Source organism: Bos grunniens, chromosome 28 (genome assembly GCF_055505025.1).
Source record: "Bos grunniens cultivar Pamir isolate PY7600 chromosome 28, Bosgru_T2T1.0, whole genome shotgun sequence".
Lineage (NCBI taxonomy): Eukaryota > Metazoa > Chordata > Mammalia > Artiodactyla > Bovidae > Bos > Bos grunniens.
In genome coordinates, this window is record NC_141192.1 from 42,590,955 (window position 1) to 42,607,368 (window position 16,414).

Genomic DNA, 16,414 nt, shown 5'->3' on the forward strand with positions numbered 1-16,414 from the left:
TTTGTGACTGCAAGAACTGTAGCCTGCCAGGTTCCACCATCCATGTGGTTTCCCAGGCAAGAATACTGGAGTGGGTTGTCATTTCCTTCTCTAGGGGACCTTCCCAACCCAGGAATCGAACTCATGTCTCCTACATTAGCAGGTGGATTCTTTTCCACCGAGCAATGAGAGAATCCTTTTAGATTATTACTAGAGCACAAATTATTGTAAATCCTGGCTATAAAAACATAACGACTTTGATGAATTGAAGTCAAGAAGGATAATTTGTGGATTTAATGTGATTTATAAGTCATGTTTATCTTTCTTACTCAGGCAGACTTCACAGCCTATGGAGAACACCCAGACATGTAATAAGGATTAAACTCAGCTATCATCGGTATTTTGCCAACTTTGAAGTATATAAAACCTGTACCCTTAACATATATTTATTCTTTTTTGTTGTTGAAATGTACTAAAATAAAAGAATACAATGTATTCTATTTGACAATAAGTTTTAATTTCCAAATATTTAGTCATATGAAATGTGGGCTTCTGTCTATAGCCTTGTTTCAGGCCCTCAGAATATTAGGGCTGGACTGGAAGGTGGTGTCCTCCTTCTCTTCTTCAGTAGCTGTCTGCAAACCCTCGTTCCCCACATGGCAGGCTTGGGGCTACTGCAAGCACTAGGCTTTGTGTCAGGGACCCAAAGACAGTCCATGACTCTCAGTACTACCTGAGGATGGTGTCAGGGAAAGGACTCTGCTGTGCCAGGTGACCACCGATAGAGGAACTATCATCGGTGGCCGCAGGGTAGAGTCCTGTGATGACCATGTAGTAACAACAAAAAAGGGGATGGGCATTGCTGGGCTGAAAATCTGCAACTTGTCCAATATGCTTTGAGAAAATGTAGTTGTTTAATTTCATTCAGCAGACCTTTCTTCTTAGTGGTTTCAAGTCATACCTTTATCTGTATTTAGAATAATGGATCTTTCCTAACTGAGCATTATTTTCGAGGTGAAACTTTCCAAACCTAAGCTATAAGTTGGATGGCCATACACCCTAGTTTGCTCAGAACCATCTCGATTTATGCCTGTTGTCCTACTGTAATTATGAATGGTGCCTCTTTTCATTCAAAGATACTCTGATTTGGAGGAGAGTTCATACAGTGCCTCTGATGACAAGTGGCCTTTTGTTTGGTGAACATGAATGATAATTTATATTCTTGTTTGGTCCCCATGATGACTTCCTTCCAGACACAGTTGGCCATCATTTGTTCCCAGCAACTATTAGAGGCCAAGCAGTATCCTGGATGCTAGAGGTGGAGTTGAATAAGAAACCCTTTCCTGAAGGAGCCCATGGCTCTATTAGGAGAGAGAACACAGGTGAGGTCACAGCCTATGAAACGTGGTGCCAACAGAGCCTGAGAGAAGCTCTGCTGGGGAAACTGGGACAGACCTAGAAAGGATAAAACCTGACCCCATGAAGAACAGACCACTAACGTGAACCTCAAAATTGCAGACTCTGCCATATTGGGATATACCTCTTCTTTTTACCAACTGCCTTATCCAAAGCTGAGAAGTTCATCATCATGCAGATAACAGCTGATAGGAGAGTTGCATCAAGATGCCTTTCTGATGGTGAATCTGGGCCACCTCATGGGCTTCCCTGGTGGCTCACATGGTAAAGAATCCACCTGAAATATGGGAGACCTGGGTTTGATCCCTGGGTTGGGAAGATCCCCTGGAGGAGGCCATGGCACCCACTCCAGTATTCTCGCCTAGAGAATCCCCGTGGACAGAGGAGCCTGGTGGGCTACAGTCCATGGGGTCACAAAGAGTCAGACATGACCGAGTGACTAGGTGTGGCACAGCACATCCAAGGTCAGTCTTTGAGTGAGTGTCTCAGAGTCTGCGGTTCGGGGGGTGCACAGGGACATGCTGTGCCTTGTGTAGGGGACCTCAGCATGTGCTCAGAGCCCTGGAAGAGGACCCTGTGAGATTTCACAGTCAGCAATCCTGAGAGACAGTGCTCAGACCAAGGCAGGCACATGAGCTGTGCGCAGCCTCCAGTCAGGAGACCTGGGTTCCTGAACCAGCCCTGCTGCCTACCACCAAGCAAATCACTTAATTCTTCCGGTGTTAATTTATATAAAAAGTGAAAATATGAACCTAAACAACCCACAGTGTTTCTTATGGCCTTAAAAATTTTATTGCATAGTGGTCCAACTACAAATCATTAAATCAAATGATCTCTAATTAGCTAACTTGAAAAGATTCAGAAAAATCAGAGCTAATTTAAAATAGTTTCTCCTTTTTATATGCTTTTGGTATAACTAAAAAAAACTTTAAAAGTTTTTTTTCTTTGTAGTTCATGTGTTGTTGTTGTTCAGTCACTCAGTCATGTCCGACTCTTTGTGACCCCATGGACTGTGGCACTCGAGGCTTCCCTGTTCTTTACTGTCTCTCAGAGTTACCTCAAACTCATGTCCACTGTTTGCCTTCAGGTTTTCCCAGTATCAGGGTCTTTTCCAATGAGTCAGGTCTTCACATCAGGTGGCCAAAGTTTTGGAGTTTCAGCTTCAGCATCAGTCCTTCCAATGAATATTCAGGGTTGATTTCCTTTAGGATTGTCTGGTTTGATCTCCTTGCAGTCCAAGGGACTCTCAAGAGTCTTCTCCAGCACCACAGTTCAAAAGCATCTATTCTTCAGCGCTCAGCTTTCTTTATGGTCCAACTCTCACATCCATACATGACTACTGGAAAAACCATCACTCTGACTATATGGACCTTTGTTGGTAAATAATGTCTCTGCTTTTTAATATGCTATCTAGGTGGGTCATAGGTTTTCTTCGAAGGAGCAAGCTCATGGCTATATCTGCAGCTATTTACATCATGAAAAAACAGATCCTGTAGAACCATGTTTCTGATGAGGTAGCTAACCTGTAGTTCTTATCTGTTCAAACTTCTTGCTCATAAGTATAGGTAATTAGTTTTTGTCTGGGGAAAACTGTTGGTGACTGTGATGAAAAGATGATTTTCAGGCCATCACATGGTAGACAAGGTACACGATGTCCACCAAATAAGGATGAGGAGGAACATATGCTAGGAAACCTCTTCCTATTCTGGCTCTCAGTGTTACAGGTGTCTTTCCAATACAAAAAAAAGGGAACAAGATGGGACACAGGACACTGCTTGCAAAAGCCTCTCTGTCAAGACTTCAAACATTCTTTCATTCATCCCAGCCATTCAACTAACAGATGTTTACTGAGAACCCATCATAAGTGCTAGACGCTGAGTTAAATGCTGGGGAACAGAAATGAGAAAGACACAATCTCTGCCCACTTACAGTAGAGTTAAGGAAATAGACAAGCAACCATAATAATCACAGGTGACTCATTGAGCATTTACTGTTGTCCAGGCACTGTGCTAAGCACTCACTTGTATTGTCCCATTTAGTTCTCATGTGAGACATGTAGAGGGCGAAATGAAATAACATGCATGGAAAAATGCAAGTGGAGAAAACGTAAGAAAGTTGAGACTTCTCTTGTGGTGGTCCAGTGGTTAAGAATCCATCTTGCAAAAAAAAAAAAAAAAAGAATCCACCTTACAATGCAGGGGGTGCAGGTTCGATCGATCCCTGGTTTGGGAACGAAGATCCCATATGCTGTGGAACAAATAAGACCATGCACCAGGACTAGAGAGCCCAGGTGCCACTGAGCCACACCGCAATTAGAGTCTGCATGCTGCACACGATGCAATGAAGATCCTGTGGCTACAACTAAGATTGTGCACCTAAATCGCCTCAGTCATGTCCAACTCTTTGCAACCCTATGGACTGTAGCCCACCAGGCCCCTGTGACCATAGCATTCTCCAGACAAGAATTCCAGAGTGGGTTGCCATGCCCTCCTCAACCCATGACTCATCTCTCCTGTGTTGGCAGGCAGGTTCTTTACCGCTAGCGCCACCCTGCAAGTAACATTGAAAGGGAAAGGGAAGTTGCTCAGTAGTGTCCAACTCTTCGCGACCCCATGGACTGCAGCCTACCAAGCTCCTCCGTCCATCGGATTTTCCAGGCAAGAGTACTGGAGTGGGGTGCCATCACCTTCTCCGATGAATGAGTCTACCTACTTGTAAAAATGTGACTGATGAAAACAGTGCGATCACTAGGTTATCACACTGTGCAAGTAAGATTGGATGGAGCCAAATAAATAAACTTTTTTTTAAAAAAGAAAGTCACCCAAGATCACACAGCCAGCAGGTGATTGGAGCTGGGATTTGAACCTTGGCCCTGTGATCCAGAGCCCATGTCTTCTTCAGATTCAGCAGGTGGCAGGTGTCTCCACAGGAAATCAGTAATTATGGCCAAGAGAGAGAAGGGCTGCAACAGAACAGGGGAATATTGACATCTTGAATGCAAAGTTGAAAAGGGCTGGGGACTGAGGCCCAACGAGATTGCTGTAGAGAAAAGGGCAGGTCTTCTCTCCATGCAGACAAGTGATTCTGTCCACACCTGACAGATACTTCCGGTTTCACTTTACTTTCATTAATTTGGTATTGGGACTTTATACATAAGTTAGTTTTGAGGGCTGGGGAAAAGGCATCCCCTGACTTGCTAACTTTGGGCAATAGATTATGTTCTTAAAATAATTTTTATTTGGAGTATAATTGCTTTGCAATGTTATGTTAGTTTCTACTGTACAGCAAAGTGAACCAGCTACATGTATACATATAATTAGTCCTTCTTTAGCAATGAAGTGAAACCCACTGCGTCGTGTCTGACTTTTTGCGACCTCAAGGACTACACAGTCCATGGAATTCTCCAGGCCAGAATACTGGAGGAGGTAGCAGTTCCCTTCTCCAGGGGATCTTCCCAACCCAGGGATTGAACCCAGTTCTCCCACATTGTAGGCGGATTCTTTACAGCTGAGCCATCAGGGAAACCCTCTTTAGCAATCACTATCATTTTTCCAGTTCATCCTAACACAAATCCCCATCCCTTATTTACTCTAGTGCAACAATACAAGTAAAAACAAACTATCACCATCACTTTTAAAGATCTTTATACATTTTCATATCATTTATTTAAAAAATAGTTTTTTAATCTTTATTTGTAAAATGGGACATGGCTCTTAGCAGCTGTCAGTTGACTGATACTTGAGGGCCTAAGAGCTGCAGGGGAATTTCTCCTTTGAAAAGGAGGTCAGGAAAGCAGGCTGAGCTGTGTGGTCCAGCCAGTCTCCCGTGAGGCACGTGAGGCTCTTTCCATCACCTTTCTCCACTATGCCTTGGTTTGAAGTCAGAGTGTCGCATCACTAAGCAAATAGTGGGGTTAGAAATCACGAGAAGCAAGAGGTGGCAAGCCAGTAAAAGAGCAAGTCATGGAAGTTTTGAGTATGAAGACTCACAAACAACAGGGTGATGACGTCCATGGGCCGTTCCGTGGGTATGGCCAGTAGAGGCTGCCTTGCCTGTCCTGGGCTTCATTCCTCCTCTGGAGAGACCCCCCTCACCAGAGAATGAGGATTTAACCTTTAGTTGCTAAAATGAGCTTAGATGACAGCTCAGGCCCCTCAGTCTGCAAATGGGCTTTGATTACTGCAATTCACAGGAACCGTTCTCAGATTCAAGTGATTCAAGAAAATTACCCCAGCTTCAGCCTCTCACAAGGAAAATTCCACTTGTACTCTGGGTCCTGTGCCTATGCATGTCCACTATGGTGATAGCATGTATCCCTGTAAATGCAGTTGAGGCTCTGTTGACTTCTTGCAAATGGATAAGCTTCCTGCTTTTCCTTTGGTAGCACTTAATATTCAACAGTGGACTTGCTTCCTAGCAAGAACTATATCCAGTAAAGATCCTCTGTACCAGAATTCAATAAACATACAACATAACTTTTCTGGGGGAGAGCTTGACAATGTGTACCATATCCTTAAAAACTTTTATTCTTATATCATTATGTAGATCCCTTTGAGTGGCAAGAAACAGAAACTTTGGGGTGGGAGGTGGGAAGGAGGTTCAATAGGGAGGGGACATATGTATACCTATGGCTGATTTGTGTTGATACATGGTAGAAACCCCGGTGGCTCAGATGGTAAAGAATCCACCTGCAGTGCGGGAGACCTGGGTTCAATCCCTGGGTTAGGAAGATCCCCTGAAGGAGGGCATGCAACCCACTCCAGTATTCTTACCTAGAGAATCCCCATGGACAGAGGAGCCTGGTGGGCTGCAGTCCATGGGGTTGCAAAGAGTCCGACAAGACTGAGCAACTACGCACAGCACAACACAGCATGGCAGAAACCAGCACAACATTGTAAAACAATTATCCTCCAATTAAGAATAAACAAAGTAATAAAAATAGAAAAAAGAAGCAGAAATCTCTTTAAGATAACCGTAGGTGAAAGGGGGGAGTTTCCTACAAGGGCAGAAGCCCATCCTTGTGCTTCCTACCACTAGGCCTTAGGAAAGGCCCCAAAGAAAGGGGATGGCTGCAGAGAAGGCCAGATGTTTATGTTCTCTTGCTCAAAATCACATTTTGAAAGAATAGGATGCCCTTCTCTCTCAGAGATTGACCTGTCTCTGACTCCCAGTTTCAGGTTCCTAAAAGCAGTCGTATGAATGGCCCTGCCCTGCTGCCAATCCAGGAGACAGGATCACAGGTACAAAACCCAGCTACCCACAGAGGGAGCAGGGGGTAAGGTTTCAGGAAGTGAGTTTTACTGAGGACCTTCCTTCTGGCATTTATAAAAGTCCCAACATATGGGTTTGATTGGATAAATTATGTATTCCCTAATTTAGAAATACTATTAAATCATTTTAGCAATATTTAGCAAAATTAGAAAAATGTTCTTAATATTGTTCAGTGAAAGGGGCAAGTTACAGAGTAACATTTGTTTTTCATTATATAATAAAAATAACTATTACATAATGGAAATAGTTTTACTATTGTTTTTAGTATGTACACAGATGCATGGAGAAAAGATTACAAAAGAAAATGTTCATATATACATTGTGTGTGTGTTTTCTCTATTTTCAAATATTTTGTGTTGATATTTATGACTTTTATAATCAAAGTAAATTTATTAAATTATTTGACAAATTAAATTAATAAACTTACTTGAGATGGAAATTTTAAAAATTCAACTTATATCCTGAATCAGATATTTACAATATCTAGAATCATATAAGTAAATGCAATACAAGGTTACCTAAAAAGAATAAGTAACAGTTTGGGGAAATAATTAACTGCTTTAAAATTTTGCAATGTTCTATTTAAATGCTTCTTTAAATTCAGTGGCTCAGCTGGTTAAGAATCTGCCCTCAATGTGGGAGACCTGGGTTTGATGCCTGGGTTAGGAAGATCCCCTGGAGAAAGGAAAGGCTACCCACTCCAGTATTCTGGTCTAGAGAATTCCATGAAGTGTGTAGTCCATGGGTTGCAAAAAGTCGGACACAACTGAGAGAATTTCACTTGAAGTCAGTGTTTTGAAAAAGTTCCTGGTCTGAAGTCACATTGTTTTAGAAGCCAGATTTTTAAACATCTTTTTAAATGTATAATTTAAATACTGCGTGCAATTTAGGAATAACAATAACTCTACTATTAAGTATGATTGGAAAATGTGGACAAGTCAGAGAGAAAGAAACATTCAGTGGGAAAAGGATGATTATATTGTTCCACACACACCACTGGTGCTTCTTTCTTTTCAGTGAAGTGAGAGAATTGCTACTCTGATTTATAACATTTAGCTGTTTAGACATAGGGCATATGACCCTCTGCCTGCTCTGCTGCTCCAGCCCTTGAACGTCAGGGTGGCTGGCTGCATACTCAGCACCTTCTCCTGAACCAGAGGGAGGGGCAGCAGTAGTGGGGGCCTTGCCATCTGCGAATCATGGTTGGAACACTCTGAGGCTATTCTCAACCATCTCTTCCACATACCTTCCCAGCTCCTCCTTCCGCTTCTTCTTTTTTTTTTAATTATTTAATTATTTATTTATTTTTGGCCATGCTAGGTCGTCATTGCTGTGCTTGGACTTTCTCTCCTTGAGGTGAGTGGGGGTTACTCTCTAGCTGCATTGCACAGGCTTCTGCTTGCGATGGCTTCTCATGTTGTAGAGTGTAGGCTCTAGGGCTCATGGGCTTCAGTAGGTGCAGCACTTGGGCTCAGTAGCCATGGCCTGTGGGCTTACCTGCTCTTCAGCATATGGGACCTTCCCAGATGAGGAGTCAAACCTATGTCCCCTTCATTGGTAGGAGGATTCTTATCCACTGAACCCCCAGGGAAGTTCTGGTTTCCTCTCTTAGAAGATGCTACAAGGAAGCCCCAGTGCTCATTACATCATTTGGTGGGGACTTTAGATTTCTACAGGGCACTTTGCTTTTTAGACCTTTGCTACTCAAAGTGTAGTCCACAGGTCCCCAGCCTCCTCCCTGGAAGTGGGGTGGAAATGCAGATTTCCAACTGCCTGAGGGGCAGCATCAACTCACTATTGCTTGGAATCCTAACGAACACATTTGGGAAGGGCTGGAAGAGAGGCAGTCAGTGCTACAGGTAATCCTCAGGCAGGGAAGATGAGAACAGAAGGCCTGGACTTGGGCCTTGGAGAAGAATAAGAACAGAGAAGGAACGGTGAGAAGTCCAGGACAGCAGCACAGTAGTGGAAACCCAAGAGACGAGTTTCCCACCATGTCCAGAGCCACCAGGCCCAGCCGTCTCATCCAGCAGGAGGACCCTGAGGCTTGGCATTTAGGCGACAGAGTACAAGGTGTGTGTGTGGCTGGGGGTGGGGGGCCCTGCCTTATAGAGACAGAGGGCAGGGGAAAGATGACAAGAATCTGAAAGGGGTGAGAAAGAGGAATGAAGTAAATAAAGAAATAGAGAGGAATTGAGTCCACTTTCAAGAGATGAAATAGCTAGGAGATATTCCACACACATTTGAAATAAAGGGACCACAGAGGCAGCATTGAAGACCCTGTGCTTTTTGGGGACGCACAGAAGGACCTTGGGCAGAGGGTGAGAACAAAGCCTAGGTCAAAGGAAAACCAGAGCAGGACAGCAGTCAAAGCAATAGAAACATATTTCATTTGGGACTAGCACCATAGGTTGTCAAGTTGTGGTGCTGGAGAAGGCTCTTGAGAGTCCCTTGGACAGCAAGGAGATCAAACCAGACAATCCTAAAGGAAATCCATCCTGAACATTCATTGGAAGGACTGATGCTGAAGCTTCAATGCTTTGGCCACCTGATGCAAAGAGCTGACTCATTGGAAAAGACCCTGACGCTAGGAAAGATTGAAGGCAAGAGGAGAAGGGGATGACAGAGGATGAGGTGGTTAGATAGCATCACCGACTCAATGGACATGAATTTGAGCAAACTCTGGGAGACAGTCAAGGACAGAGGAGCCTGGCATGCTGCAGTCCATGAGATCACAAAGACTCAGACATGACTTAGCAATTGAACATTTCAACATTAAGTAAGTTCAGTTGCTCAGTTGTGTCCCATTCTGTGACCCCATGGACTGCAGCACACCAGGCTTCCCTGTCCATCACCAATTTCAACATTGCTATCGACTAAACTGAACTGAACTGATAGGAGAAAAGATACCTCAATATAGAACAGGCCTCAACTCTGAATAAGACATGGGCAAGTGGGAGTTCATATCTGAGGAGCCGAATGGGGACCAGGGGATGGTAAATTACTAGGAGGAGACATCAGGGTAAGTTGGGGAGAGTGTGTCTAGCCAAAGAGATCTAACAGAATTCTAGCTGAAGGCAGCTCAGGGTGGTCAGAGGTTATCTGTGGAACATGGGGTGGGGGTGGTGAGAAACCCTATCAGATTGAGGATGGGGTTCTCATTAAACTGACTTAGCAAGGTTCTTGCTGAAACTGAATTTTGCAAAGAAGTACACAGATGGGCCTAGGAAAAGATTCAGGAGTCTGCCTGACTGAAGTTTGGCCAACAAAAAATCTTTGTCCCTGGAGATGGAGAGGCAGCTTTGGTCTCTCATAAGGTGAAAATACTCAACCCTCCTGGAATAATCTTGTGTACCCCACACCCCTCCTCATGGCAGGCTACCACGGCCATCAGTTCTCTTCCATCACCCTGGGCTCAGCTCCCAGGCCTCAGAGGTGCTGCTGGCTAAGCCAAAGAGGGCCTCCTCCTTTTCAGCCTCCTGGGTTAAGTAAGGACATTCCTGGTCTGGATATAACAGGAGGGGCTCCATGGTAGGAGTCTGCACTGCCTGAAGACCCATCTGGTCAAGACCCTTGCCTACGGTTCTGAGATCATGGGAATCCTGGCAGCAGTGGCTCTTCCCGGGCAAGCTGGGATCTCCCCTTGGACCACCGAGGCCCCTGCACGCATGTCTCCTCCCCACATCTAGCTCCTCCAGCCAGCCACCCAGATTCTGCTCCCCACTCCCTCCCTGTGACGGCAGTCCTCCTCATTGGCTGGTTTCCACCCTCCCACAGTCACCCTCCCTTCTTTCCCACTCCTTACCCCATGCTCCCAATCTTTTCCTGCTCCTTTCTCCACCCTTCGCAGCGGCTTTGTATTTCAGGTATCTCTGAAGTCTTCCCGCTCCTGGAGTGTCCTCTCTGGACCCCAAGGGTGGAAGAAGTCTCTGCACACCACGTGCCTCATGAACACGCGCCATCCAGCCACCTCCCACTCGCTCTGGTGATGGAATTGAATTTTGAGGTCCGAATAGCTTTGAGATCCTAATCTATTCCTGGCACTCTTTTAAGTACTCTGTGTGCTGTGCATAGTCGCTCAGTCTTGTCCGACTCTTTGTGATCCTGTGAACTGTAACCTACCAGGCTCCTCTGTCCACGGGGATTCTCCTGGCAAGAATACTGAAGTGGGTTGCCATGCTTCTTTCCAGGATCTTCCTAATCCAGGGATCAAACCCAGGTATCCCATATTGCAGGTGAATTCTTTACTGTCTGAGCCACCAGTGAAGCACTTCATCCCGGGGCCGTGCCTGTGGAATGAGGAGAGGGGTCTAGGCATTACTGACACTCTATGTATGTGGAAATGTGTCCTCGTCACACCACATGAACAGTGGTCGTCAGTCCTGGAATGTGGGCAGCCTGGCTCCAGACTCCACACCCTGCCTCTGTGAAACCACGCTTTCCCTTCCCAGCCCATCCCTCTCTCCTTGGGGGAGACACAACCTTCTGGCTGGGGACAATTTAGCCCCATGAACTTGTTGTCCAGTCCCTCAGTCGTGTCCAAGTCTTTGTGACCCCATGGACTGCAGCACACCAGGCTTCCCTGTCCTTCACTGTCTTCCGGAGTTTGCTCAAACTCATGTCCATTGAGTCAATGATGTGGGGAAGATGCAAAAGCACACAGAAGAATGAAGGGCCAATCATCTTTTGTCAACACGTTAAAAAAATTATTTATTTTGGCCTCTCTGGGTCTTCATTACTGGGTGAGGGTTTTCTCTAGTTGTGTGGAGAGTGGGAGCTGCCCTCTTGCTGTGGACCATGGGTTCTAGGTGAGTGGGCTTCCGTGGTTGCTGCACAGGGGCTCAGTAGTTGTGGCTTGCAGGCTACGGAGTGCAGGCCTGATACTTGTGGCATGCAAGCTTAGTTGCCCTGCAGCATGTGGGATCTTCCCAGACCAGGGATCAAACCCATTTCCCCTGCATTGCAGTGCAGATGCTTAACCACTGAACCACCAGGGAAGCCCTGTCGTTTTCTTAATAGGGGTGCTATCAGGACCTAGGTGGTGCTAATGTGCCTATAGCACTCAGAGCTTCTTAGATGAAAGTTTCTATTAAACAGATGAGATCACCTTCAGAAAATCCTTTGACTTTGCCCCCAAATATGTGATAGACAGCAAGCCTAGTTTTTGCTTCTCTCACTCTAGAGGTGAATGCAGAGCTTGTGCAATATTTTGTCCCATCTAGCTCTTGGCTATTGATATAAAAGCATAACTAGTATTTCTGCGATGTAGTTTTCTTGACATCTCTGGTCTCTGTTTTCTGAAGTTTTCAAAACAGTTTAATCAAAACTGTCTATATTACTGGGGTTTTAGCCTAACAATCTAGTGGAGGTGATGGAATTCCAGTTGAGCTATTTCAAATCCTGAAAGATGATGCTGTGAAAGTGCTGCACTCAATATGCCAGCAAATTTGGAAAACTCAGCAGTGGCCACAGGACTGGAAACGGTCAGTTTTCATTCCAATCCCAAAGAAAGGCAATGCCAAAGAATGCTCAAACTACTGCACAGTTGCACTCATCTCACACACTAGTAAAGTAATGCTCAAAATTCTCCAAGCCAGGCTTCAGCAATACGTGAACCATGAACTACCTGACGTTCAAGCTGGTTTTAGAAAAGGCAGAGGAACCAGAGATCAAATTGCCAACATCTGCTGGATCATGGAAAAAGCAAGAGAGTTCCAGAAAAACATCTATTTCTGCTTTATTGACTATGCCAAAGCCTTTGACTGTGTGGATCACAATAAACTGTGGAAAATTCTGAAAGAGATGGGAATACCAGACCACCTGACCTGCCTCTTGAGAAATCTGTATGCAGGTCAGGAAGCAACAGTTAGAACTGGACATGGAACAACAGACTGGTTCCAAGTAGGAAAAGGAGTATGTCAAGGCTGTATATTATCACCCTGCTTATTTAACTTATATGCAGAGTACATCATGAGAAACACTGGACTGGAAGAAACACAAGCTGGAATCAAGATTGCCGGGAGAAATATCAGTAACCACAGATATGCAGGTGACACCACCCTTATGGCAGAAAGTGAAGAGGAACTAAAAAGCCTCTTGATGAAAGTGAAAGTGGAGAGTGAAAAAGTTGGCTTAAAGCTCAACATTCAGAAAACGAAGATCATGGCATCCGGTCCCATCACTTCATGGGAAATAGATGGGGAAACAGTGGAAACAGTGTCAGGCTTGATTTTTGGGGGCTCCAAAATCACTGCAGATGGTGACTGCAGCCATGAAATTAAAAGACACTTACTCCTTGGGAGAAAAGTTATGTCCAACCTAGACAGCATAGTAAAGAGCAGAGACATCACTTTGCCAACAAAGGTCCATCTAGTCAAGGCTATGATTTTTCCTGTGGTCATGTATGGATGTGAGAGTTGGACTGTGAAGAAGGCTGAGCGCTGAAGAATTGATGCTTTTGAACTGTGGTGTTGGAGAAGACTCTTGAGGGTCCCTTGGACTGCAAGGAGATCCAAGCAGTCCATTCTGAAGGAGATCAGCCCTGGGATTTCTTTGGAAGGAATGATGCTAAAGCTCACCTCATGGCAAGAGTTGACTCGTTGGAAAAGACTTTGATGCTGGGAGGGATTGGGGGCAGGAGGAGAAGGGGATGACAGAGGATGAGATGGCTGGATGGCATCACTGACTCGATGGACGTGAGTCTGAGTGAACTCTGGGAGTTGGTGATGGACAGGGAGGCCTGGCGTGCTGCGATTCATTGGGTCGTGAAGAGTTGGACACAACTGAGGGACTGAACTGAACTGAACTGAGCCTAACAATCAGAGAAGGCAATGGCACCCCACTCCAGTACTCTTGCCTGGAAACTCCCATGGATGGAGGAGCCTGGTGGGCTGCAGTCCATGGGGTCACTAAGAGTCGGGCATGACTGAGCAACTTCACTTTCACTTTTCACTTTCATGCATTGGAGAAGGAAATGGCAACCCACTCCAGTGTTCTTGCCTGGAGAATCCCAGGGATGGGGGAGCCTGGTGGGCTGCCGTCTATGGGGTCGCACAGAGTCAGACACGACTGAAGCGACTTAGCAGCAGCAGCAACAGCCTAACAATTCTTCTAGGGACTGAGGGGGTTCACTGAACAGTGACAGCCTATAGGAGCTGCACCAGAGGGAGAGGGGTCAGCAGGCGAGGTGGACAGGGAAGCTCCCAGTGGATGGCTTGTCCATAGGTGGGCATGTAGCCACCTGGGTAACCACTCTGGCCTCCTTGGAGTGACTCAGGTCAGTAACTATGATGTGCTCCATAGGTGGGCATGTAGCCACCTGGGTAACCACTCTGGCCTCCTTGGAGTGACTCAGGTCAGTAACTATGATGTGCTTTCTACTGTGCTGGTGGCACAGATGCTACACCACCAGGGTACAGTGAGAGGGGACACAGTGAGGTCGGTGAAATGGCATTTAAACCAAACTTTCAACAGTAGGTAGAATTTGGACAGGTGATCATGAGGAATAAAGACTTTGTAACCAACTAGATTGCTGGGCACAGAGCTAGGAATGAGGATGATGGTGATGTGCTGGGAAGGAGGAAGGCCAGGGAAGACCAGAGAGAGTTTAGGCCGAAAGTCGTAACAGAAAGGGAGATACCCAGCTGGAGGCGTTGTGAGGGAGGAGAAGGCTGGCAGAGTCACACAGGGCAGTTTGGAGGGCGTGGCTTGGAGTTGGGAAAGCCAGGCATGCCAGGGTGGATGATGAGACCTGGAGTATGGAGGGAACAATGGAATAAGGACAAAGTGATATTTTGAAGATCATTACAAATATGATACACCTTGTTTACTGAGTAGACCTCTAGGATGAAGTTGTGAACTCTATCACAAGATGATAAGGATCAAATTACTAGGGAGGTTTCCTCTTCCATCCACCTCTCATCCATTTGAAAAGTGTTTATGAAAGGCACCCTTGGGCACAGGCCAGTGACTGCCATTTACTCAAAGGCGGGAGCTGCTTTCCTTCGCTTCCTGTCTTGCAGGTTAGACGGGGTCAGGTTCACTGACAACAGAACACGTTTCATATTTTCAGTGTTCAACAGCATCTCTCTTGCTGTTTGGAAATGAGAATGACTCATAGTACTTGACAATTTTAATGTATCTATTACACTAAACAATATTTCACAGAAATTAAAAAGTAAAATACAATCACAGAAACTTAATAGACAACAGTTTTCATTTTTCCATATTCATTTCCATTCTTCATAGCATCTTGGTATGGCATCACCAACCAATGGACATGAGCAAACTCAAGGAGATGGTGAAGAACAGGGAAGCCTGGAATGCTGCAGTCCATGGGGTTGCAAAGAACTGGACATGACTTAGCAACTGGACAACAAGTTTTGAAAATATTTTAAGTTAAAAAAGATTCAAGGACATAGATCAAATTCAAGCAGTCACGGTAGAGTAAAAATGCCATGGTTCCTGAAAGTCAGTGTTTTTAGCTTCATAAAGATTTAGCCAAGTGCCTGCAGTCTGGCAAATGATGAAAGAAGCAAGGAGCAAGCTGGCTCATGTCTCCTGTTGAGCAGAGAGCTCCAGCGGGTTCCATTGAACTCTACCAGGGAGCTTGGATGACCATCTGCAGATCTCAAAGGGGTGACATTCACAATGCAAGAGCCAGGGGCCCATTAAACAAATGTCAGGGCAGCATGAAGAGAACAACAGAAGGAAGAAAAATGCATTCCACATCTGGGAGTGTGTGGAAGTTGAGAACAGATTGTTTAGAGGAAGACAGAGGAATTCCCTTCACTTCTCAATCATTGCCACATACTTTGAAATTTTATTTATTTGCGTATTTTGGTTGCGCTGGGTCTTTGTTGCTGTGTGCAGGCTTCCTGCAGTTGTGGAGAGTGGGAGCTACTCCTCGTTGTGGTGCCTGGGCTTCCAGGGGGTGACCTCTCCTGGGTGGCTTCTCTTGTTGCGGAGCACAGGCCCTCGGGCACATGGGCTTCAGTAGTTGTGGCTCACAGGCTCTAGAGCTCCGGCTTAGGAGTTGTGGTGCATGAGCTAGTTGCTCCCCAGCATGTGGAATCTTCCCAGACCAGTGATCGAACGTCTGTCCCCTGCATTGACAAGCAGATTCTCATCCACTGCGTCACCAGGGAAGTCCCATTGCCACACTTTCATCTCTCCTCTCCATCAGCCATTTTTATCTCCTTCATCCTGTCTTTAACTACATTTATACACTCTCATTAAGGCAATAATTTTATATGAATTTGAAGCCATTTCACATTATCTGAGTTTAGGCTGCTGTAATAATGATACCACAGACTGGGCACCTTAAACAACAAACAAGTATTTCTCATAATTCTGGAAACTGAGAAATGCAAGATGTAGGTGCCAGCAGATTCGGTGTCTGCCTGCCTCCTGGTTTGCAGATGGCCACCTTGTCATGGTGTCCTCACAGGGTGGGGGGTGGTGAGACAGGAGAGCTCTCTTGTATCTTCTTATCAGGGCACTATTCTATCACAAGGACTCCACCCTCAGGGCCTAACCAGCCCCCAAAGACCCCCCTCTAAATACCACTCCACTGGGGATTAGAGTTTCCACATACGGATTTGAACTACCACCCATAACACACATGGATAGTGCCAAAAACGCTGGTACTGTTCTTCCCAGGACACCAATGTCTACCTGAAGTCAAATTACAAAGGAGACACTGTCTCTTTTGTGCCTACCTGCCTTCTGTTTGGCATGATCATGAGGA

The 16,414-nt window shown here is 45.4% G+C and overlaps 1 protein-coding gene across 6 annotated transcripts in view; it reads left to right on the forward strand.

Annotated features, from left to right (window-relative positions):
• Window positions 1-474, forward strand: part of TTC13 (tetratricopeptide repeat domain 13) — a 98,890-nt gene extending 98,416 nt beyond the window's left edge. For all 6 annotated transcript variants that reach the window (XM_086381317.1, XM_086381318.1, XM_086381322.1 and 3 more), the window contains one exon: window positions 313-474. In XM_086381317.1, the coding sequence (XP_086237443.1) occupies window positions 313-361 (49 nt within the window). In that variant the 3' untranslated portion in view covers window positions 362-474. The remainder of the gene's footprint in view (window positions 1-312) is intronic.
• The last annotated feature ends 15,940 nt before the right edge of the window (window positions 475-16,414 follow it).